This window comes from Cyprinus carpio, chromosome A7 (genome assembly GCF_018340385.1).
Source record: "Cyprinus carpio isolate SPL01 chromosome A7, ASM1834038v1, whole genome shotgun sequence".
NCBI lineage: Eukaryota > Metazoa > Chordata > Actinopteri > Cypriniformes > Cyprinidae > Cyprinus > Cyprinus carpio.
Genome location: NC_056578.1, coordinates 6,516,589 through 6,539,899, shown reverse-complemented (window position 1 = coordinate 6,539,899; position 23,311 = coordinate 6,516,589). Strand labels below are relative to the sequence as shown.

Genomic DNA, 23,311 nt, shown 5'->3' with positions numbered 1-23,311 from the left:
TGGAGTGGTGTGGATTACTTGTAGATTATTGTGATGTTTTTATCAGCTGTCTGGACTCTCATTCTGACGGCACCCATTCACTGCAGAGCATCCATTTGTGAGTAAGTGATGCAATGCTACATTTCTCCAAATCTGATGAAGAAATAAACTCATCTACATCTTGGCATTTCTGGGTGAACTACTCCTTGCTAAATACAGACGTAAACGAAGTCTTAATCCTGGTACCTGTGTGCTGTGTCCGAGCTCAGGCGATCTCTCGCTGTCGGAGCTGTTGGCTCGTTCACTCAGAGGTTTGGAGAGCTGTCGGTCTTTCACTGGAGTGCAGCGCTTACGGGGTGTGTGTCCTCCATCCAACCTACACACACACACACACACACACACACACACACACACACACACACACACACACACACACACACACACACCATCAAACTTGGCCTTTGTGTTCTCTGCATTATTAGACCTTGTTTCTAACCTAGTAACATTATAAATGACACAACTGTCACTTGTGATCACTTTATTGCATCCTTGCTGAATGAAAGTATTAATTTCCTTAAAAACTTTGGAACAGTAGTGCACATTATATTATAAAACAGATAGTTCCGGTCCTTGATTCTGATTGGCTGAGCCGCATACACCTTTGTTTACATTTGTGTGTTGCTCGGCAACCACTTTGTTGGAACCACAACTGATTCTAAAGAACTACATTGTTTGGTGGAGGAATAATGTTTTTATTAATATCATTACACTTTATTTGCTCTGTTTTATTTTGTGATACCATACTACGTATATGGAATAACTGTTTTATAAAATCAATAAGCCCCGTGAAGCTGTGGTTTACATTAAAACAGCTAAGGCTAATGTAGTTACACTGCTTAATGTAACACCCAACAACCCCCCATAAAATCACTTATAAATTCACTGTAAACAAACCACGGGTTCTTGGGGTTTATTGCTTTAACAACACCATATCATACTATATTATATTATATTATATTACCTGGGTGATAGCTCATTCTTGTTGGTTTTTAAGGGTGTTCGTGGTTTTTCAGCCACAGACACTGTAATAGAGGGTCCGACGTCACTGAACAACTCCTGATCATTCAGTTCCTACAAAACATAGACATAATCAACACAAACGAGTGTTAAAACAACAGAACTGAAAGAATTTATATCACGCAAAATCTCAAAGGGAAATGAGTGTAATATAGATTGAGCACCGTAGTATTTGGACAGCGTGTAAATGTGATGATTTTTGCATTTAACTTGAAATAAACTGGTCTTTTAGTTTAATAAACACCTTTTTTTTGTCAGATGTTTTACTTTTATTTTTTTCTTATATAATGTAAACATATGCATGCATTTTAAAGGGTTATTATAGTTAACAAAAAACTAAAACCATAAAAAACAAACATTATTGTTACTTGTTACTAAACACACATTAACCAAAATAAAACATTTAAAAAAAGTAAACTTATTTTATTTCAGTTGCATTTTTGTTCAGTTTAACTTGAAGTACTAAAAACAACTAAAACAAAATAAAAAATAACAAATCAAAATTAAATAAATCTATAAAGACATTTTGAAATAAAATGACAAAAACACAAAACAAAATTACTAAAACTTTAACTAACATTAAACTAAAAGCAGAACATATAAAAACAAAATCTTAATGGAGAATCGTAATCAATAAATGACACTAAAAGAATGTTTTGACTTCAGAGTGCAAATGGTTCAGGCGCTGCTGTGTGTGTGAATCTGCAGTCCAGCGTCTCACCAGCGTGTCGGTCTCAGACAGCGGCTCGTCCAGCGTGCGGCTCCGCGAGTGTTTGAGTTTATCTGACCCCGGCTGATCGCCCTGCTGGACACACACAGGAACTACAATCACTCACACACATCTGAGCCGTCTGTCCCGTTCACTGGTTCTGTGCATCAGGCTGAATGACCTTTGTACAAGCCTAGTACATACATCCAAATAAATCATACATTTTTAATTATGTTATAAAATATAGACAAGAGATAAACATGAAATGGTGAAGAGGAAATTTTTTTGAACCCTTTCCTACAATCCTAGTGCTCTACAGCCAACTAAATATAAAATATTATATTATATTATATATATTATATTATATTATATTATATTATATTATATTATATTATATATATAATAAAAACAAATATAAATCCAAAATTATTCACCCTTCTCATCTTCATTTGGTTTAACTTAAAGTACTAAAATAATTAAAACTAAATAAACTAAAAGTAATAAATAAAAATTTATAATTCAATTCAATTCTATTCAATTCAAATGTATTTGTATAGCGCTTTTCACAATACACATTGTTTCAAAGCAGCTACAGAAAATTCTGTAATGCTGCTTTGTAATAAAACAATACAGACATATAAAAAAAATAAAAACACAACAAAAATTACTAAAACTTTAATTAGAATTAAAGTAAAAACTAAAATTATACATATAAAAAATATAAGGAGAACAAAAAATGATGAACCATTTCCTACAATCCTAGTGGTCTACATCCAACTAAATATAAAATAAAATATTAATACAAAATATCAATTAAAAAATACATATAATATATAAATGAAATAAAAACAGAAAAATAATATAAAATAAACCAAAACTAACAAATTCAAATTAATAAACTTAAAGTACTAAAATAATTAAAACTAAATAAACTAAAACTAATAAATAAGAATTAATAAAGCCATACAGACATTTAAAAAAAAATACAAAACAAAATTACTAAAACTTTAATTAGAATTGAAGTGAAAACCAAAAATATATATAAAAAAAAGATTGAACCAATTTCCTACAATACTAGTGGTCTACATCCAACTAAAAAAAAACTCAGTAAATAAAACTGATATTTTAATGTGGCGTCGGTCTCAGACAGTGTTTGAGTTTATCTGACGCCGGCTGCTCGCCCTGATATACCAAAACAGACAAAAACGTCCTTTAGTGCCTTCAAAGGACATGTGGCTACAGAGAGGAAAGATACATTAAATAAAGACGTATTATCTTATCAATGTTTTGATGTTAAAAAACTTTCTTCTGTCTCAGTTTAATATAGACTTTTTACACTGCTAAAAAGAACCGCTGGGTCAGAAATCTCAGTTTGGGTTTGTGTGAGGAGGCTGTTTTGTGATGATTTCTGCTGCTGTGGTGGTACTCACAAGGCTGAAGGGGTCTCTGCTCAGACTGCCTTTACTGTTCAAGCTGCCGATCTCTGTCTGAGAGCTCGACTGGGACATGCCCTCAAAAAACGGCCTGCCAAGCGCACACGGAGAGAAAGATTTGTTCAAACATAAAAACACAAAGAGTGTGTTGTTTCAACAGCACTGACTGGTCACTCATTTCTGTTCAAAACTCAACCATCTTCTGTGATCGAAGATTAAAGGAGCACAAAAAAACTCATGATTTAAGTGAACACTGATCCTTCAGTCTCAGTTCAAATACATGCTTCACACTTTACTGTCTTACAAACACAGCAGACATCCAAAAGATCAACAAACTTCAGCACATCTTATGATCTCCTTCTATGGTGATTTTTGCTCTGTCTGATGCCTCATATCAATGCATTCAGAATCTGCATATTCCTTTTAATTTCATTAATTAGTATTTATTAGCACATTCAAAATTTTTTTATATTTATAATATTAATAATATAAACAAAAAAAAAAAAGTTTTTTTTCCATTTATTTTTAATTTTTAGTTTTAATTTAATTTTAGTAGTTCAACTTTTTTCCATCTAATATTGATATTTGGTATTGAATTTGGATTTCATATTTACAATACATCGTAACCATATTGTAACTTATTTAACATTAACAGTTTGCATGTTAACACAACTAAATGTATTGTTTCATTTTTAAAGTTGAGAAATTCCTTCAAATCAAGACATGAACTACAACTAAACCAGCGTGTTGTATGTTAAAAACACATTTTTATAAATATTTTGAAGAAGTTTTAAATAAAAGGTATAAGAACACACAATGTTAGTATTACTATTATGAACTGAATTTCGATCTTTGGATTTTCAGATTTTAATTTTAGTCATGTTATCTGCTTTTGTGACTTTTCCTAGTTTGTATATTTCTGTTTATCTTAAATCTATTTTTATTTCAGTTTTATTTTGAGTTAAGTACTTTAAAAATGAAAATAACACTGCCAAAGCAACATTTGTTTTTTTTTTCTTCTTTTAATTTAAGTTTTTCATCTAACATTTATATTTTATTTCAATTACCAAAGACAATTTTAATAATTTTAGTTTTCGTTAACAATAACAACACTGGTTCCTAACCACAAAACATCGTCTTTTATGTTTCACGAAAGAAAAGAAAGAAAGAAAGAAAGAAAAAAAGAAAGAAAGAAAGAGTCACATGGGTTTGGAGTGACATGAGGGTCAGTAAATGATGACAATAATTACTTTTTGTCTGAACTATTCCTTCATCATCCTAACTGTTTAAATAAATCCTAAAAAGCTGTGTGGGAGTGGAGTGAGGACGCAGCTTTAGAATCAGTTGTGGTTCCAACAAAGTAGTTACTGAGCAACACACAAACGTAAACAAAGGTGTTTGTTTGTAGAGTAACAGCTTCGAACGTGTCTCAGCCAATCAGAAGCCAGGAGCGGAACTCTCAGGTTTATACTGTGTAAGTTTCTGTGAGCACAGCTCCAGCTCTCTGCAGCAGCTGAGCGTGAGGGAATGAGGGCAGAGGCTGTGCTGTGAGCAGCAGGGGGCGCCGCACACAAACAGACACACAGCTGTGTGTTACCTGAGTTTGGGTTTGGGAGTGCTGAGGATGCTGTCGGTTTCCTCCATCTCCGGCCCGCTGTCGCTGGGGTTGTACATCTCCAGACTGTCATAGAGCTCGTCCAGATCCTCCTCCACCTCCTGGATCTGCTCACGGGACACGTGCTCCAGCCCGAAACCCACCTGCACCACACACAACACACCACTTCACTCATTACCTGCAGATTCAAATACACTGATATTCCATATACGACAGCAGAGCAGCAGGCTCAGATTCAAGAAATTCATATTTCTCCCATCTCTCCCAGAATGAACTGAATAAAACACATTTTTATCAATATTTATAAAAAAAATTTATTTAATTAAAGGTATAATAACATTTAATGCTGGCATTACTATTATGAACTGAATTTTAGTTTTATATTTTGCATTTTAATTTATTATGTGCTTTTGTCATTTTTATTAGTTAGTTTTTATATTTCTATTTAGCATTTCAGTTTTAGTCATTTTAGTACTTCACTTTAAACTTATTTTATGACAGTTAGTTGCCAAGGCAGCATTTTTAGTTTTCATAGGTTTTCAAAGGGATAGTCTGTTCCAAAATTAAAATTATTTACAAATTTTATTTAAATAAATCTATATATAAAAGGTATGAGAACATGAAATCCTGGTATTACTGTTATGAACTGAATGTAGCTTAATTATTATTATTTACTTTTTTTCAGTTTTAGTCATTTTAGTACTTCATCTTGAACTTATTTTATTTTTAAGTTAGTTGCCAAGGCAATGTTTCCAATTTCCATTTAAATTTCTCAAGTTTTTCATCTAATATTATATCTTATTATTTCAAGTTTTTAAATAGATTTTGCTTTAGTTTTTGACATGAGGGTCAATAAATGATCAATTTTAACAAGTTTTTAAAAATAAATAAATAAATAAACCTTTAAAGTTTGAGTACTTTTAGTGCCATGCAACATTTCTAATCTTTCCAGTATTTAAAGTGATAGTGCACCAAAAATGCATTTGTATTTTCCCGTTTTTTTGTTTTCGGGCCAGGTGCGAATGTTCAGGTGTGACTGACAGACAGAGGTGAGAATGACAGAAAATAATAAGGTCACAGCAGCGTGATCACAGTCATATTTCAGTGAGAAAGCAGACGTTACCTCATCTGACACCTTAAACCTCTTCAGCAGAGCCACAAACTTCTGCTTGATGTTCGGTTGCTGGAGAGAGAAGAAACAATAAAACATTTACAACACAATTCAGACAAATACTGTACCAGTATAGAGCTTAAAGTCAACATCAAATCAAATCTAAGCCTATTTTCAGACTTAATGCGCATTCCTGATCACACTGTGAATGATTCATCAGAGCATGTAGTTATGGAGAATAAAATCAGAAGACAAATATTCCATCAAAATGTCGGATTTATTTATTTATCTATTTTTTAACTAAGATAAAATGCTAGAAAAGTGACCTCTTTAATGGTAATGGTGTGTGTTAAATGGAGCTCAGTGAGGTCGTTCATATTCATTAATGCAGTGTGTGTGTGTGTGTGTGTGTGTGTGTGTGAGACTTACTCTAGTAATGGAGGCGTTGGAAGTAAGTTTGCGTCTGGGTTTCTTCTTCCTCACCTCGTCCTCTTCATCATCTAGATACTGAAATGTACACATAAGCCATTAAACACACACACACACACACACACACACACACACACACACACACACACATATATACATACATACACTACACTTCAAATAATATGAATTGAAGTAGCAAACAGGACGCAGAATTGTAATTAAAATATAAATTTTAATGAAATATAAAATTCTTAGAAATGTATTTAAACCTCTGCAAGTGTAGTTTTGAATCGTATGTTTACATTGGTTCATTATGCACATTTAATTATGCTGAATAAATTTAATGGATCATAGAAGATCGTACACTTAATTTTCCAGAATGCTCTAATTTATCCCAAATATTTATATATGCAAATATTTATTTTTAAAACGCTATCTGAAACCAATGTGGCTGTTTTGATGGTTGCTCATTGTTAGTTTAGAGAAATATGTCTAAATAGAAAAAAAAATTATTCAACATGTTAGAAAACGAAGAAGCATAATTAGCAAAAAAAAAAAACAATTTTTAGATATATTTAGAAGTAATTTATTAAAACAGTTTCATTTAATCAATTGAATAAAGTATTTTAAATATTAAAATTCATTTAATAAAAATGTTAAAATGCATATATATTTAAATAACTTAAAAAATATTTGTAAATAATTAATTCATTAAAATTAATTCAAATGAATTAATTAAAAATGTATTAAAAATATTTAAATATAAAAATATAAAAAATTTATAAAATTTATTTTTTTTTGTATTCAAAGATAAATGTATTCATTAAAAACTGAATAATTGATTAAACACACACACAGTGGACCTACATGATGAACGGGGTCGTCGCTGCCCTCCTGCTCAGACGAGTAACTCTCCTCCTCTTCCTCCGAGTAGTTATCAATGTCTGGAGAACGATCTGAGCGCAAGAAAACCATGAGGAACACTATACATTCATTTTATTCACTTTACTTACACTGAACTTGCAGATTACAGTCACATGACTCTGGAATACCTCCTTCTGATTGGTCAGAATGAGGTAAAGCAAGGTAAGTGAGGTAAAGTGAGGTTAAGCAGTAAAGTCGCTCGTCTCTCACCGTTCATCTTGACTTTGGGTCCCTCGTGGTCGATGGGCTGACTGGACAGAGAATAAACCCGGATCTCAGCCACCGGGACAGACACTTCCTTCAGCTGACTGTGCAAACCCAGGACCTGAGCGCCCTCCGTCGGGTGCTGCATCACCTGACAACACCAGCAATCATCAGTTAACAGAGGAGCCACTGACACTTGAGGAGTCAGAGCTGTGCTGCGTCTGCGCTTCACCTCAGCCATGTTGATGAGGCCGAGCGCCAGCGTCTTGTAGCCCAGGATGGTCCTGTTCTTGTACCTCTTCCTCCTCTGCAGCATGATCTGAAGCTTGTTGGCGTCTCGTTTCAGGAAGTGCGGATACTGAGAGGAGACAGAGACGACTGTGAGTGTTTGTTTGGGGCGATACGGACGTCAAGAGACTGCTGACACTCACCTGTAAGGAGAACGTGAGCTGCAGGTCTGTTTCCGTTTGGCCGCTCGATGGCAACAGGATCTCATTGGAACGGAGGATTCGCTTCGAGCCCTGAAAGAGAAACAGAGAGGACAGATGGTGAATAAACATCATTAGACGCGGGAAGCGCTTCGTCTTCCAGATCTGCATTAGAGAGCACAAAACACAATTAGGGGACTGTGCTCATCAAGGCTGCATTTATTTGATTATAAATACTGTAAAATCAGTAATATTGTGAAATATTATTACAATTTCAAATTACTGATTCCTATGTGAATATATAGTAAAATGAAATTTATTTCTGTGATCAAAGCTGAATTTTCAGCATCATTACTCCAGTCTTCAGTGTCACATGATCTTCAGAAATCATTCTAATATGCTGATTTACTGCTCAAGAAACATTTCTGATTATTATTATTCAAAATAAATAAATAAATAAAAATGATTTGAAACAGAAATCTTCTGTAACATTATAAATGACTGTACTGTCACTTTTGATCAATTTAATGCATATTTGCTGAGGAAAAATAATGATTTCTTTCCAAATAGCTAAATTGCAAATTGCAAATAAAGCATAAAAAACGAATTAAAAAATATATTGAAACAGAAATCTTTTGCAACATTATAAATGTCTTTACTGCCAGTTTAATGTGTCTTTGAATAAAAAAATAAACAAAAAATATTTAAAATAAAAAACAAATATTTAAAAAATAAAATAAATATTAAACTAAATAATACTAATTCTTCAATCAAAATTAAATAAATAATACTTACAAATAAAATATAATTAATTTAAATAAATTATTTAAAACAGAAATCTTTTTAAATAGTTTTAAATAAACAAATTACAAGTACAAAAAATAAACAAAAATATTTTGAAATACAAATCTTCTGTAACATTACAAATATCTTTAATCAAATTAACACATCTTTGCTGAATAAAAGTATTAATTTCTTAAAAAATAACGGGGAAAAAAATCAATTGAATATTAAAAATAATACTAAAAAAATACTCACACTTATTTGTAATTTTAATAGAAACAGAATTTGCTGTGAGTGATATTTTGGGGCGGGACTTGAGGTTATCCATCAGGATTCGATTGGATCATAAAAAGTGGGCTGTGATATTATTGGTTGATGTTATTTTGCTGTCTTTTCACCATTCGTTCACAATATGCCCAGAATGTGCATTTAAGTGAACAGAGTTGATTTATGTTTAATGTTGAGCGAGAAGAATGAGAGAAAGAATCAATCACCTGCAGTTTGACAGCGATGACCACAGACGTCAGATCTTTATCCAGCTCCTTCAGCATCACCAGCTTCTTCAGAGTCAGATTGAAGAGCCTGCCCACACAATTCAATACATCATGACACAATATCATAACAGCTTTCAATCAATTCTAACGGGACTGATGCAGTTTAGTGGTGTGGTGAAGCGTGGCTTTATCGAGACAGAATAACAGCACATGAATCAATGAACACGCGTGTGTCGTTTCTGAGGGTCAGGGAAGGTTAGCGAGTGCATTATTTACAGTCACACTCTCAGCGGCTCCTGAAATACAGGCTCTTCAGACAAGAGCTTCTGCCATACGCATCAATAACAACCTGAACCAGCTATTGACCAGACGACAATCTGACTCTCTCTCACTCACACACACACACACACACACACACACACACACACACACACCTCAGACGGGTGACGTGCAGTTTTACATGTCAGCATTCAGTGCATTCAACTTATTTTCATATCAACCGTGGGAGTGTGTAAATTAAAAGGTGTTTGTGTTTAAATGTTTAATCTTTATCTACACATCTCGCATCTCTCAGTCACTTCAAAAATATTCATGACTCAATTCACAACTGTTCATTCACAGTGCGAGAAAGATATTAAAAACAGGAAGTGCAGAACGAAACACAAGAAAGATGAAACAGCCAAAGTCATATTTTGATATAAATATTCCATGTTTAATATTTAAATTTAAATATTTATAATTTTAAAATAATTTATTCTGTTATTAAGCAAAGATGAACTAAGGTTAGCTTATTCATATATAAGCAATAATTAATATATTATTTAAGTATGTGTGTTTGTGTATGTTTTTTTATTATGCCAATACAGCTTCAATCTCTAATGTCATGTTTTTACTTATATTTTGATAAAATATTTCATATATATTAAATATATAAAAAATGCAATGTTTATATATTATTTTATTATATATACTGTGTGTGTGTATATATATATATATATATATATATATATATATATATATATATATATACATATATATATATATATATATATATATATATATATATATATATATATATATATATATACATATACATATATATAAAATGTATAAACTATGCAGTTTTTCTGAAATAAATATTAAATAAAATTATATATATATATATATATATATATATATATATATATATATATATATATATATATATATATATATAATTTAATATTTATTTATTTCAAATATTTTGTTGTTGTTATTAATTAAAATTATTTGGTATGACATTCAAATATATCAATCAAATATCAAGCATAAGATCAAAATATGTTTTCATATTACATGTTAGGAATTAACTCTGTTTTTAACTGGAATTATTATGATTATTAATATAATAAGACACAACAATAACACCTTACTGTTAAAGTGATAGTTCATAAAAAAATTCTTGTATTTAGAACATTTTTATCCTTATAAACAAATATATATTAACATACACATATATTATATATTATATATATATATATATAAATATATATATATATATATATATATATATATATATATATATATATATATATATATATATATATATATATATATATATATATATAAAATAAATATATATTATATTAATTTAATTACACTAAATGTTATGTGGCTACTATTACATATATACCATTTTAAATAATTTAAAACATAAGATTCAAGTATTTAAACATTATTTAACTCTATTACAACGCTCTAGAATCACTCGCAGTGGGTTTGATTATTGCGGCACAGTCACAAGAACTCATTGTGAAACGTACACGGCAACAAAAGCAAGAAAGCAGCGTGATAACCAGCAGCAGAAAGCCTCCGCGCTCCGGGAACCGCTGGAGGAGCTGGAGACCCAGGCTCAGTCAGTCATCAGGATTCAGGGAGCTTTAACCGCTCGGACAGCAAACACTGCAGCTAAACGCTTGTTATACAAGCCAACGGGGCTTTTAGTGCGAGAAACACGACCACAGCACACTCTATTAATATTAAAGAGCGACGTCAGTTTTAGACAACGAGCATCGGGATAATATGCATATTAAAGACACTCGACGTACGAAATATCCAGCAGATGGACGTGTGTTTCTGCACAGCATGGACAAACTCTCAGAAACACAGACCCAAGCACACTGAACACTCGAGCTGCTTTCTTTGATTAATAATGAATGATCCTAACCGCTAGTGTGTGTGTGTGTGTGTGTGTGTGTTTGCATTTACAGGACGTCACACCTTCAGCACGGGTTTATCTTCCATAAATCAGGTTATTACAGTCATAAAGCTGGAGATAAAAGCTGCATGGTTCATAAAGTCTCAATGGAAGCTGAAGTTTAGATGAAGATCAGATGAACTACAAACACTGCTGAGCTTCTGAAGATCGCTTCTGGTTTGCAGTGTTTGGTTGAACCTCAAGTATATTCTTTCTGAAGCACAAGCACAGATATATTATTACATTTAAAACAATACAGTGCTTCTAACACACATATTAGCACGATATTATTTCAGACATGTAGCACTACTGCTCAAACACGGATGTTCAGCACAGGGTTTGGAAGAAAACGTGACGCTTGTGTTTGTTTGCATGCAAAACTCTTCATAAATAATATTAACAAAAAAGGTGCATAGCTGCATTACTGATGCCATTCAAAACTAAAAATGTAATAATACAAATATGCAAAAAAGAGTCGAAAAACAATTAACTGTTTTCTATTTGAATATATTTTAAAATGTAATTTATGCCTGTGATCAAAGCTGTATTTTCAGCATCATTACTCCAGTCTTCAGAGTCACATGATCCTTCAGAAATCATTCTAATATACTCATTTATTATCAGTGCTGAAAACTGTTTTTGAAGCTTAATATTTTTGTGGAAACCATTTTTTTTTTTCAGGATTCTTTGATGAATAGAAAATTCAAAAGAACAGCATTTATTTATAATAGAAATCAATTGAAAAAAAAAAAATTTATATAACATAAATTCAAATATAAAAAATGCATCCTTGCTGAATAAAAGTAGTAATTTCTTCTCACTGACCCCAAACTTTTTAACAATAGTGTTTAAATGTTGTTGGTTTTTTTCAGTCGCACAGAGGTCAGAGGTCAGGGTCCAGCGCTGTGATCTACAGCTGTTTGTCAAACCCCCTTCAGCTACAGACAACACATGTCATCCATCACCGCAGCTGTGCGAGCGCATGTGTGTGTACGGCTTGATTAGTCTGAAAACCATCTACGAGATCTGATCACTCGGAGGCTGAATAAAGTGTGACGCTTTCGCTTGCTGTCAGAAGACATTACAGGAGCAGCACAGCAGACGACAGCAGAAACTCACCGCAGGGTTCGGAGAAAGAAATGCGAAGCTTGTATTTTTGTTTATGCACATACAAGAAATCTTCAAAAATAACACTAGAAAGAGCTGCACAGCTGTCGAAACGGCCTGCACCACGACACTCAGGTTACGCATTACCCACGTGATTTAAAAATGAAAATGACTCAATAAAAAAATATGTAAAAATATGTTTAAAATAAATAATTTAGGCAATAAGTAAATAAAAAACTTGAAACAAATCAGTTAAATAAGTCAAAAAGCAATTTAAGAAATAAGTCTAGGAACTAAAAAAAGTCAAAAATAAAATATGTTAAAAATAAATAAAGTAAAAATTAAAGTCAACAAATAAATAAATGTTAAAATAAAAAAATTAAGTCAAAGTATCAACAAGTAAATAAATAAGTAAAAAGTAAATACATCAGTCAAAATAACTTAATAAATTAAATAACTCCAAAAAAAGTAAATAAATAAAGAAATACAAAAATAAATAAATAATAATACATCTATCTGTCTATCCATCTTTATATATTACATGTGTCTGGAAACAGTATTGCTGATTCTTATAAATCTGTAGAAAGGTTTACATTTACATAGTTTTTAAATGGTGGGAAACTTGTGATAATGAAAACAACCCAGCGTAATCCTGTAAGGTATCTTTCAAAAACATATTCCTGTAGAAATATCATAAATCACATGCTGATATCATCATAGAACAACATGCTAACGGTCAGTAAATGAGGCTTAATGAAGCTTCTTCACATATTCTGCTCACACACTCCTGTACGCACATCTGACCTTGTCAAGGAGGACACATTTATAAGTGTATGCACACACACTCTCTCACACACACACACACCCACAAACACACTCGTGCACACACACACTCGTGCACACACACACACACACACACACACACACACACACACACACACACACACACACACACACACTCGTGCACACACACACTCGCACACACACACTCGTGCACACACACACTCGTGCACACACACACACAAAAAAAACACAACACACACACACTCATGCACGCACACACACACACACACACACACACACACACACACACACACACACACACACACACACACACACTCGTGCGCACACACACTCCCCAGCGCCTCTCATTACATGACTGATTTTCCATGACCTTCAGCACAAACACTGCTCCTGGAAGGTGATTGGCTCTTTGTTGTCACACATCTGTCTGTGTTTTCAGTGCCAGCGTCTCTGGAGTACCTGTCTTCCCTCAACACACACCCTCATACTCACTGTTCCTTCACTGACCTCATCCTCCGCTGTCTCTTCTCATCAAAACCCAGTATTTTCTACCTTTTATTTTGCTCTGTTCTGCCCCAAATAAGTGTCCTAATGCGTAAATAAATCAACAGATTAATAAAATATTATAAAAGAAAATAATAAATATAATATTATATAATAAAATATCATAAAACAAAAAAAAATAAAACAGTATTTAAGTATTTAAAAAACAAATCTGATATATTATGTTGAAATAAGTGTAAGGAAAAATAAACTTTCAAATAATCTGATTTCTTTTTTTTTAGATTAAACATTTAAATAATCTGATAAAAATGTATATATATGTGTGTGTGTGTGTGTGTGTGTGTGTGTGTGTGTAAATATAACAAATACATATAAAAAAAGAAAATTTGGACATTAAATGTGTTCTATTTATTGGAATATATATATATACATATATATATATATATACATATATATATATATATATATATATATATACATACATATATATATATATATATACATATTATATATATATATATATACATATATATACATATATATATATATATATATATATATATAATATATATACATATATATATACATATATATATATATCTATATATATATATATATATGATATATATATATATATACATATATATATATATACACATATACATATATATATACATAACATACCTAAATACATAACATACATATAGAAATAAACAATAATTCATTTAATTCATGTATCAACAATATTTTTCAATTTTATCACTGTTATCAAAGATATACAATATTTTATATCTATATTATGTGTGTGTGTGTTTGTGTGTGTGTGTGTGTGTACATATATACAGTATATATAGAAGGTATATATAGACAGACAGACAGACAGACAGACAGACAGATAGATAGATAGATAGATAGACAGACAGACAGACAGACAGACAGACAGACAGACAGACGTGAGCATGTGTGTATAAATATAAAATCTAAAGAAAATCTAAATATAAATTTTTTATACATTAAAACATTTACAAATATCTGATATAAACAAATGTATTACATCTTTTTCTCTCAGTGGTGTGCTTTAAAGGTGAACTGACTGTTTCTTTACAGGGTTTCATCAGGCTGCGCTTTATTTAGTGTTTTCTAACAATCTAACAGTGATCATGATCTGGTTGTGTAATGGACATGACCTGAAATCAACCTAATTACACAAGCATCCTTAACACAACCTCCTGACTGCTTCATCGCTAAACACAGCTCTGCTCACCCAGAGCGGCTCGAGCGCCGATTAATCGCTGCCAGGGTGTGATTTCCTATTAAAGTCACATTACGGCACATTAAAGCGCATCACAGTAGCCCAACAGACGCCCGTGTTTCTCTGGCCCGATCCAGACACCATTAAACGCTCAAAGCAAACAAACTGGATAAAGCCCAATCCATTAATCAGCCCGACGCAGCTGTCCTGAAGCACCGGGCCGTTCTGCCTAATCCAAACAAACCGTTTCCCTCGAGGGCCACGCTCTGACAGCCGTCCAAAACCAGAGTTACTCTCAGCGTTTGATCCGTTCATCACAAACACACCATCATCAACAGCTCTCAGGACACTCGCCCGCAGCGCGCCGTTTAACCCCCGCCTCACACTCACATCCTGAACCCACGGAAATATCTGCCATCGGCTGCCGTTTCCGCGAGCCATTTGGTGTTTACTCAAACGTTTCCTGATAAAATCGTGCCCAAAGCCTCTGCAGACGCGCGGATGTTCCGGGCTGAACCAGAGCGGCGCCCCGGGAAAACTCACACGTTATTGCTAACACCCGACACACATTACAAACACTAAACACCCGATCCCCACGAGGTCCCGGGGAGCCTCTCGCGAGTGCAAATTAATGACGAACAACACAGCACAGAGTCATTAGCGTGTGAGTGTGTGTTAACGCCAGGGTTTGGGAGTAACTAATTAAACTAGCAACTCTACTACTGAAAAATATTAAATATTAGTTAAAATGCTGCTCTACATAATTCAACTATATAAATAATGATATTTTATTATGGCAGATAAAATAATAATAATAATAATCAAAACAATAATTACAAAATATAATTATTTAAATGTAGTGGTGCATAATTTTCAAATATATAAAGTACCATGTTTTATTGTGTCGTGCCAGATAAATATTATTGCAGTAATAATAATAATTCGTATATCACAGACATTGAGAATCTTCTGTGTTGGAAAGCAGTCTTTGTCCTCAGTGCTGAGGTTGTTATGAGGTTGGGAAATGACTAGAGGCAGGAAATGGAGCTGTCAAAATGCAGAAGAGACCCTCCCTCCCTCTGCGCCTCTCTTTCATCCTCTTTCTCATAGTCTTTCGCTTCCTGCTCTGTTCTTCTCCTCACGCACACAGATAGACGCAGAGAGCAAACGCCAGCATGTTAGCCATCAGTAACACGTTCATCACGCCTGAGATAAACCAACGCGGCCCCATTCACATCTCACCACGACAGAAGAACATGTTATACATAAAAATATGTTTAATAAACCTGCTTTCGGACCATTAAGAGTTTTTGGACAAACTGCAATCAGCCAAATGTCTCAGACGTGTTGGAGCTTCGTCCTGAGACACAAATCATCTCCTGTTGTCTTTTAGACAAAAAGAGCTCATTAAAGATCTACAGGTGAAGCCCCATAAATCAAGTGCGAGCTGATGATAATGTTATGTGTGTGTGTTATATATGCATGCGGATATAATATAAATACATAACTGACTGAGCAGAGAGAAGCTTTATCCTCATCAGCCTTACAGACGAGAAAGTGTGTGTGTGTGTGTGTGTGTGTGTGTGTGAGAGAGAGAGAGAGTGTGATTAGTATGCAGGTCACACACTTGCACAGACACAGAGAAACTGCAGGACTAGAACACACTGCTGCCGATGCTAAACACACACACACACACACAGTGGGACTTTCCATTGACTTTTGTTTTTATGCTGAGCTAATGACAGTATCTCTCCTCTAATCCCACAACTACATCCAACACTCAGACAAACCTTTATTGCATCATATCAGCACTGAAGTCGTCTATGACTATTGACTGGTCTCCACCACACACACACACACACACACACACACACACACACACACACACACACACACACAGCGCTGATTAGAAATGAGAGCAGACGTGATTAGCATGGACTCATTCAACTGCTCCAGACGGTGTCTGTTCTGTCCTAAATAGTCAAAACAAAGCTAACGTTTAGGCAAAATTGCATCAATGCACCACAGTCTGACAACAAAAATACTCAGAGCATTGATACAGAATTGAATAAACAAACTAATTGCTACTAAAGATCTCCGATTGTGTAACAGAGATCATCTCAGATTATATACACCATGCTGACCATGAGAGACTTACATCAGCTATTGTATAAATTGGTCATATGATCTGTGAAAATTGGAGAAGATCAGCAGATGATCGGAGCCGATCTTAGTGAAAACCGGACGAATCGTATAGGATGAGTTCGAAAAAGTCGTTTTTTAGAAAATTCAAAATGGCGGGAAAATATTCATTACAGAAAATGACAAATTTTGTTTCTAGCCCTTACGGTTCAAAAGTTATTAGCATCAACGTAAGTGCAACTTTGGCCTGTTGGTGGCGCTAGAGAGTTTGAGTTAGAGACTCCAAATTTGCAGTGGTTGATGATCAGACTGTCCTCTACCTGTGTGCCAAACTTCATCACTGTCCTGCAAGCTGTTCCATGAGATGCCAAAGACTTCAATAGCGGAGGAAGAAGATGATGACGACTAATGTATACAAGCACAGAAAACTTCCTTAATTATACAAATCATAATAAATTACACATACATACACCAAAAACAGGGAAAATGTTTCTACATATTCTTTATTTTTACTGTGGAATGAAAAAATAATACATTCTGAAACTGTCGCAGTGCTTTATGTTCAGTGGAGGTGTTTAGAGCCCAACGTTCTTCAAAATATGTTTTGTGCTCCGCAAAACAAAGTCATACAGGTTTGAAACGACATTAAAATAAGTAAATAAAGTGATAAAAAAGTGACGTGACATACAGCCAAGTATAGTGACCCATACTCAGAATTCGTGCTCTGCATTTAACCCATCCAAAGTGCACACACACAGCAGTGAACACACACACACCGTGAACACACACCTTGTAGGAGTCAAACTCTCTAACCACTAGGCCACTTCCACCATAAAAAAATGATGACATGATTTTCATTTTTTGGTGATCTGTCCCTTTAAGGTACTGATTTACGATCAATACTAAGTTACTGAGTTTTAATTTTGTTACTGAGCCAAACCTATTGTCATTGTGTGTGTGTGTGTGTGTGTGTGTGTGTGTGTGTGTGTGTGTGTGTGTGTGTGTGTGTGTGTGTGATCCAGTTTCTTTTTTCAATACAGAGCGAATTGATTCAGCTCCCTCTCATTAGCAGTTTAGCTCTGAGCTGGTATCTCGAACAAACAGAGAGAGATGTGTTAAACTGCTGTCAATAACCAATATATATTATATATAATATTTGAATATAATGTATATTTCATACATTACATAAATTACAAATAATTATATTTTGCAAAAACCTGCACTAGCATTATATCAGAACTGACTCGTGTCAACAGCAAAATTTCAACATCAGTCGATTTCATCAGGCAGTGAACAGGATGTGATGTCACGGAAGATTAAGTACTTAATGAATCTGTCACTCATTTTGCCACTTCCTCTTTCTGTCGGCTCGTGCCATCTCTCTGTGTCACATCATGTGCTGATGGGTTGATCGGAGAATTTCCCTCGCCATCCGATGATCGGCACAAACATCTCAACATCTAACTCACACTCCACAACAGGCAGAATCACTCCTGATGAGTCCGGCGGAAGAGAGTCAGACGGGTTAATGATGACAGAATTTACATTACGGCTGATGAGACTTCATCATCATCATCATCATCATCTGATGCTCAGGACAGGTCTGAGATCAGCGGCTCAAGCGTGTGTAAATGACTGAGATTGAAGTGTCTGAGACGGGTTCAAGTGAAGGTGACAGCCAGAGCGCGGCTGATTGGACCAGAATCACTCTGTGTGTGTTTGAGCCCCATGGGAACAATCAAATTATTCTGCAATTCAGTCGTCATGCTGTGGAGACAATAGGCCATCAGTCGACCCCCGTGGAGAACAGTGTGTGTGTATGTGAGAGAGAGAGAGAGAGAGAGACTGACTCAGTTTGTTTACGTTCTTTGCGCATGAAAATCAATATGCTGTTGATGCAGATCATTTCTTGGAGCTTTAATTTATTTCTGTGTGTGTGTGTTTAGTGGTTAAACCTGGGCATGAAACTCATCTCTCTTCATTTGAGGAGTGCCATTACTTTCCAAAGCTGTCAGGAATTATGATTTCCAAACGAACCCCACAGATTCAGACTGAAGGAAAGGTGGATATCACAAAGACTTGAGGGTGCAGGATTTTTTTCACTTGGTCCCTGATGCAACGTCCAATACACTCGAGCAACTAGGGGTGAGCGATATTGACAAAAAAATATATATCTTGATTATTATATATTTTTTTCGAGAATCATAATGAAACCATACAGACCGAATTGCGTCGATACCGAGTATCAAAAAATGTCTTGTCGTTCGATACAAAATTTCAATACTTAAGGGGTTAATCTCATCAAAGTCAGTGAGCCAATAAGCATGCAGCATGCTTTATGTTCCAAAATCAGTGATTGGCTCTGGAGAGGCCACATAAGCCTCATGCCACATAAGACCATTTATAATATTTATATACTATGCTTTTACTCAAACCTCACTTTAAACCACCATCGAGTGTTCGTGATAACCTCCGATTGCAATCTAATGAGGGTTTTGGTCATTTAATGTCTCTGAGTCTGTAAAAACCTCAACAAACTGAAATAAATAGTTTTATGAGGTAATGTTTTTGTGGTAATGTGTAATGTCATCTTGTTAAAATGGATTTCACAGAATTGGTATCGAAAAAGTATCGTTCAGGAACCAGTATCGAAGTAAAGGTATCAAAACTGTTGAACGATACCCAGCCCAACTGTTGAGTGTGTTTTTGTGCTTGAACCGTGGCTGGTTCAGGCCGGTCAGGAATAAATAAACACGCCATTTAAACCACCAGTAGGTGGGGCAAGTCCCTGTGTTAATGAGTGATTCAGTGAATCATTCACTCAGACGATTCCGTCAAAATGGCTGATCCATTTAGAAACGTCTTTATGAATGGATCGTTGAATCACTGACTCAAATGATTTCATAACTTATTTTAATAGGCTTAATCATGCAGTGAACCTTTTAGACTCTGAAGAACTGTTTTGTTAGTTTTTGCAAAGTGAGTGATACTCTAATGTCAATAATTACAAAATTATCATAGACAAAAAATAACCCAAACAACTAACAACAAACAACTGACTAAAAAACAAACAAAACAGGAACCATCGGGCAAAGCAGAGATAAACAACAATTGACTACCAAAGGAAGATAGCAGGAGTGTTGGGTGCTGCAGAGATTAAACACTTCACATTTATTAAGCAGACTAAGCAAACAAATACCCACATTTTCTTACACACACAATCTTTCTCTCTCTCCCACCCATTGTGTTTTTCAGACACAATCCATTTCCCCACATCACACAACAAAACCCACTGACACAATCCAGATTCTGCACATTCACACATACACATACACACGCAATAACACTTTCTGAAGGGCTGCAACTCTTACCTAACTCCTCCAACTCTTCCTCCTGACATGTTTGTGTGTGTGTGTGTGTTCATAGCAAAGAAAAATCACTAATGAGATATCATTTCCATCTCATTTTTGGAATATAACATATAATTAGCGAATGGAGAGTTTTCTGAAGTCTCCTGTTCTTTGATGTTAAAGTACAGCAGTAATCTGAAAAGACTCTTCTCAAGAGCTTCAGAAGGAAACACAGTGGGCTCATATTTACTCAAACACCAAAGTCTGCAATCAGAAGACCTCGTTATGAACTCAAACACTTCTCATCAAATCATCTGAGCTGCTCCACGTGCTCGAGTATGGCTCGATACTCTTAATGGATGTCAATTACTGACAGATTTGGGTCTATTTTTATTTATATCTCTAAGAAATATCCGAGATCAAGCTGATGCTCCTCTACATGACAGAAGAGAGCTGAGCAACAACATTCTGCTCTGAGTGACTCCCCCGTGTCTCTGCTCGCACGGTTTCACAATCGCATACTTCACTCAGCCACAGAAAAACAAGCACGCACACACACACATACACATGAGCGTGCACACAAACACATGCAGGTACGCATGCAGCACATACCACAACTTATGCACCAGCTCTCAGTTTCTAACAGTCTCCTCTTGTATTAAACTGAGCTGCTCTTCAATCACTTTAACACTTCCTTTCAATATTTTGAAGTCAGTAACAATTTTTTTTTATTTTTTTAAAGTAATAACAAGTAAAGGCATTTATAATGTGTGCGTGTTTTTTTCTTTTTGTAATGTTCTATTCTATAAAGAAGACATTCCATCAACTGTTTTAAACATTGATAATAATCATAAATGTTTCTTGAGCAGCAAATCATCCTTAGAATGATTTCTGAAGATCATGTGACACTGAAGACTGGAGGAATGATGCTGAAAATTCAGCTTTGATCACAGAAATAAATTACATTTTAACAGATATTCACATAGAAAATGGTTCTTTTGAGTTGTAAAAATATTTCATAATTTTACTGTTTTTTCTCTGTATTTTAGATTAAATAAACGCAGACTTGGTGAGCTTAAATGAAGACAAATGATGTTAAAGCTCTGAACTGTGAACATAGAAAAGACAAAATTTCAATTTGTGCATTTTTAAAATAGAAGTCAATATAAAATCTAAATTTATTAAATTATATTGCTTTACAAAAATAAAAAAAGTTCTTTCAAAAATAAAATAAAAATCTTACCGACCCCAAACTTTTGAGTAGTAGATACATACATTTTACTTTTGCTCCTCTCGCTTCATTTAAAATAAAAAAATCAACTAAATCATATTCAAATTCAAATATAAAACTGAAAAATATAAAAGCTCATTAGAATATAGACAATACTAATATAACACTGAGAGAAACTGACTGTAGCAGAAATGCTATAGTAGCCCTCATTGCAGTGCATACTTGCATTCAGCTGTGAACTGCATTCTTCTGACACATATCAGAACATCAACACTATAAAAGAACAAGATAAACACCGGTACAAACCCTCACAACTGAGAAACAAACAAGCTGCATCGATGGCCAGCACGAGGAGTGTGGTTTCTGCAGTGTGTGTAAATGTGAACAGGTTGACAGAAGATAAAAGATCCCAGGCGGTCTCCATGACGACACCTGCTCCTGTTTCTGCCAAAGCTGGCAGAGTTTAAATCATGTGCAGATGCCAAGATGATCCACACCTCACACACACACACGCACACGCAATCACAGGAAAATATGCCCAATTAACAGTACTTTTTTGAAAAGTATTTTATACTTTTATTAAACAAATTGTATTTATTTTCATTCTTTCCTCTTGGTTTTAATGCGGATTTCTGTGATATATGTTGAAACTTTACACACACACACACACACACACACACTGAATGTGCAAACATATTTTCAAAAATTACTTACAAAAAAACGCAAAAAAAACTTGTACTACTAATAATGCATTAAAAATATTTTTGAGTAACTGAAATAAATCTGAAATAAAATAAAATATAAATATAAAAATTTAAAAACTGAAATTAGTTTACATGCTAAAATTACTAAAACTAAAATAAAAATAAAGCTGTATAGAAATCTTTAAAAAAAAAAATGTAAAAATCACATTATTACTACAAAATTGCTAAAACTTTAACTAAAATTAAAATTTTTATAAAATAAAATAAAAGCAACAACAGTATTCTGAAACTAAAATAAACTGGTAAAAGCTATACAGAAATGGTAAATACATAATTTTTTACTAACAAATTATACAGAAATATAGAAAACCAAAGTACAAAAACTTAAATTAAAATACAAAATAAAAGCCAATTAAAAACATGAATACATACTTCATATACTGAAACTGAATGTGATAAATGCAGTTTGTTCAGTGACACGAATAAAATATGCAGTCATACGTGCATAAACACATCAACGTAAAGAGCCAGAGGAATGGGGACACTGTACACACACACACACACACACACACACACACTATATAATAGGCTGAAATGAAAGGAAAGTAGGTGGTGAAACACAAACACACACGAGCACAGCTGACATTTGGCTCGTTGGGTATTTAATGGATGCGGTACAATAGAGCCGCAGCCTGCACCCGTTTGGACAAAGCTCTGCGCTCCTCCGTAATAACCCTCGTCCCGTCTTCAGCAGCGCTCGCGGGCAGGACGAGTCTGTTCCTTCACGTCCTCAAC

General features: G+C 34.2%; 1 protein-coding gene across 3 annotated transcripts in view; it reads right to left on the bottom strand.

Annotated features, from left to right (window-relative positions):
* The window catches only part of LOC109067753 (phosphofurin acidic cluster sorting protein 1-like), a 43,600-nt gene that overhangs the window by 9,654 nt on the left and 10,635 nt on the right, over positions 1–23,311 (bottom strand). Inside the window, exons 1-13 of one of the 3 annotated variants that reach the window (XM_042759421.1) lie at positions 15,480–15,521; positions 9,187–9,274; positions 7,913–8,002; positions 7,714–7,839; positions 7,488–7,632; positions 7,221–7,309; positions 6,354–6,431; positions 5,937–5,996; positions 4,796–4,956; positions 3,196–3,289; positions 1,778–1,861; positions 1,001–1,110; positions 226–355 (exon numbers count right to left, since the gene is read on the bottom strand). In XM_042759421.1, the coding sequence (XP_042615355.1) occupies positions 226–355; positions 1,001–1,110; positions 1,778–1,861; positions 3,196–3,289; positions 4,796–4,956; positions 5,937–5,996; positions 6,354–6,431; positions 7,221–7,309; positions 7,488–7,632; positions 7,714–7,839; positions 7,913–8,002; positions 9,187–9,274; positions 15,480–15,481 (1,257 nt within the window). In that variant the 5' untranslated portion in view covers positions 15,482–15,521. Of the gene's footprint in view, positions 1–225; positions 356–1,000; positions 1,111–1,777; positions 1,862–3,195; positions 3,290–4,795; positions 4,957–5,936; positions 5,997–6,353; positions 6,432–7,220; positions 7,310–7,487; positions 7,633–7,713; positions 7,840–7,912; positions 8,003–9,186; positions 9,275–15,479; positions 15,522–23,311 lie in introns of those variants that run through there. The other 2 variants (XM_042759419.1, XM_042759420.1) reach the window with 2 other exon arrangements.